The sequence below is a fragment of the Alosa pseudoharengus genome, unplaced genomic scaffold (genome assembly GCF_046254945.1).
Source record: "Alosa pseudoharengus isolate Yale_2024_CS ecotype anadromous, Long Island Sound unplaced genomic scaffold, YU_APseudo_1.1 YU_APseudo_1.1_scf_9, whole genome shotgun sequence".
Taxonomy (NCBI): domain Eukaryota; kingdom Metazoa; phylum Chordata; class Actinopteri; order Clupeiformes; family Clupeidae; genus Alosa; species Alosa pseudoharengus.
In genome coordinates this window covers 39175257-39177756 of record NW_027468881.1, presented here as the reverse complement: position 1 = coordinate 39177756, position 2500 = coordinate 39175257, and the positions used below count along the sequence as shown (strand labels likewise).

The following is a 2500-nucleotide window of genomic DNA, read 5'->3' as shown; positions in this document are numbered from 1 at the left end:
ATACTGTATCGGAACTTCACATATTACCAACCGTCCCATATGTCCGACCTCTTACGTGTATGTGTCACTTAATATTCATTTTTATACAAACCAAGACGGCGGATTCCTAAAGAAACGCAAGCATCCACACCATAAGTGAATCTAAATTAGCTATGTACCAAAAATTACATTTTACCGTGACTCGAAGAGCTGTAAACATTCTTGTAAGGCTGCGTTGCGTGTACAAATCCGCTTGGAGCTTCAGTGGAATTTTTGAATTGCGACGAGAATTCTCGGGCTAACCGTTGATGTGCCGTGAGAAAGGTTGGGAATAGGCACCCACCAGCACAGCACTAAACTCCGAGCGTGGTAAACAAAATCAGATATTTCAGGCAGTAAAAGCCCCGGTACGAACCAAACTAGATTTTGTTCAAATCTACACACCTATGGCTACTGAAAAAATGTAAGGTTCATTTATCAAATGTTATTTTGAAGTATTAAAAAATATTTTTGTTTTGGAACGAAATGGTTGGTATTTAGTACGTTTACGATACATGGTTTTAGTTCAACTCCGGCTCATCACACTTTCCACATGTTTGGAGTAGTCTGGGAGTCCAGTGTGATACGTCTTAGTTCAACAGGCGATTGCTCATCACACCTCACTGTTTGTTTAACCATAGGAAAGAGACATATCAGCCATATCAGCCAATCAGGAATAAGTAAAGGGAGGGTTTTCATTTGATTGACTGTAGAATCGCTGTGCTGGGGATTCTTCTGAGGTGGTCGTCATGCTGACCAGCATCCTCAAGGTGGCAGTGTTTGTGTTTGTGTGTGTGATGAAGCATGTTGTTGCCATGGTCACCAGTGATAATCTGTGATGCTCTGGCAGTATCATGCAGGTGTTGGGGGCGTTTCCATCGCCCAGTGGCCCCGCCTCCACGTGCAGCCTGCTGAACGAGGATTGGCTGATGCGTTACTCGCGGCTGGACGCCAACGGTTGCCAGCCGTTCCGCTACTTTGTGCTGGACAACTCGGTCATCCTGGCCATGCTGGAGCAACCGCTAGGCAACGAACAGAGTGAGTCTGCCACTGAGCATGCTGGGTATTGTAGTTCAGATAACAGTAGGTGTTGTAGTTTAATGAGTTGGGAGTTGCAGTCAGATAGCTGGTTACTCTAGTTTAGTGAAGATGATGGGTATTGTAGTTTTGTGAGTAAACAAGCTACTGCAGTTGAGATAAGATGATGGGTATTGTAGTTTTGTGAGTAAACAAGCTACTGCAGTTGAGATAAGATGATGGGTATTGTAGTTTTGTGAGTAAACAGGCTACTGCAGTTGAGTGGTATTACTGGGTATTGTAGTTTTGTAAGTAAACAGAAAGAAAATACTGTAGAAATTCAGCTGTTTTGGACTACCTAAGTGTCTAGTTGTGCATGTATACTTATGCGTATACGATGTGTGTGTGTGGATGTGTGTGTGTGTGTGTCAGATCCATGTCCGTCTCTTACCATATTAGTCAGAGGGATGTCCGGTCGCCACGCCTGGACCATGCAGCTGTTCCACCAGCCCAGAGGGGCGCGAGCCAATCAGAAGGTGGGTCATGACCTCTCCGCTGTCCACTGCACCTCTCTTCCTGTTGAATCTTTGTTTTCATTTTCACACACTTAGCCTTTAATGAAAATAGTTATATACAGTTGAAAATGATAATAGTTATACAGTTGAAAATGATAATAGTTATATCTTTTACATCTTTTTATTTTCAATCGATCGCAGAAGAGTTCATTTACACATGTACATTAAAAATTTCAATGGATCTCATGAACAATTTTTATAAACAAGTGCTCTACATCCACATCACACCCTCATCCTCTCCACACACGCACGCGCACACACACGCACACGCACACGCACACACACACACACACACACACACACACACACACACACACACACACACGCGCGCGCATCCTTATTGAGTCATCTCTGCACGCACGCTCACACGCGCACATGCGCACACACACAAGCCCGCATCCACACTCACACACCTATGCCACTCTCACTAATACACAAGAAGGGGAAATAATATTAATAAAAAAGGACAACAGCAATTAAAAACAAAATAATAATAAATAAATAAATGAATAAAAAAAAGGATTTTTTACCAATACTTAGATAACCAGTACGTTGACAAATCACAGTAACAAACTAGTTCTAATTTATTTGACATTAGCGACACATCATAGACGAAGTTAAGCCATCTAGCCCCCCAAGCGCGCCCACTCCAACAGACAGAGGTCTCGGTCGCTGCGTGTCCAGCTACCTGGGCTCTTCCCTGCGGAGTGAGGGTTGGCAACCGCACGCCGGCAGCTAGTTACCCATTCAGGCACAAAAAATATAATAGTATATACAGTTGTGTATAATAGTTGTATACAGGTGTGTATAATAGTTGTATACAGTTGTGTATAATTTATACATATGTGTATAATAGTTATTATACACAGTGTATACAATAGTAGCTATTT

At 42.6% G+C, this 2500-nt stretch overlaps 1 protein-coding gene across 5 annotated transcripts in view; it reads left to right on the top strand.

Annotated features, from left to right (window-relative positions):
* LOC143115381 (ral GTPase-activating protein subunit beta-like) overlaps positions 1-2500 on the top strand; it is a 47299-nt gene that overhangs the window by 30219 nt on the left and 14580 nt on the right. For 4 of the 5 annotated variants that reach the window (XR_012985087.1, XM_076277369.1, XM_076277367.1 and 1 more), the window contains exons 19-20: positions 869-1056; positions 1468-1571. Coding sequence is in view for 4 of the 5 variants with exons in the window: in XM_076277369.1 (XP_076133484.1) it covers positions 869-1056; positions 1468-1571 (292 nt within the window). In the remaining variant the exon portion in view is untranslated. The remainder of the gene's footprint in view (positions 1-868; positions 1057-1467; positions 1572-2500) is intronic. The other variant, XM_076277368.1, reaches the window with a different exon arrangement.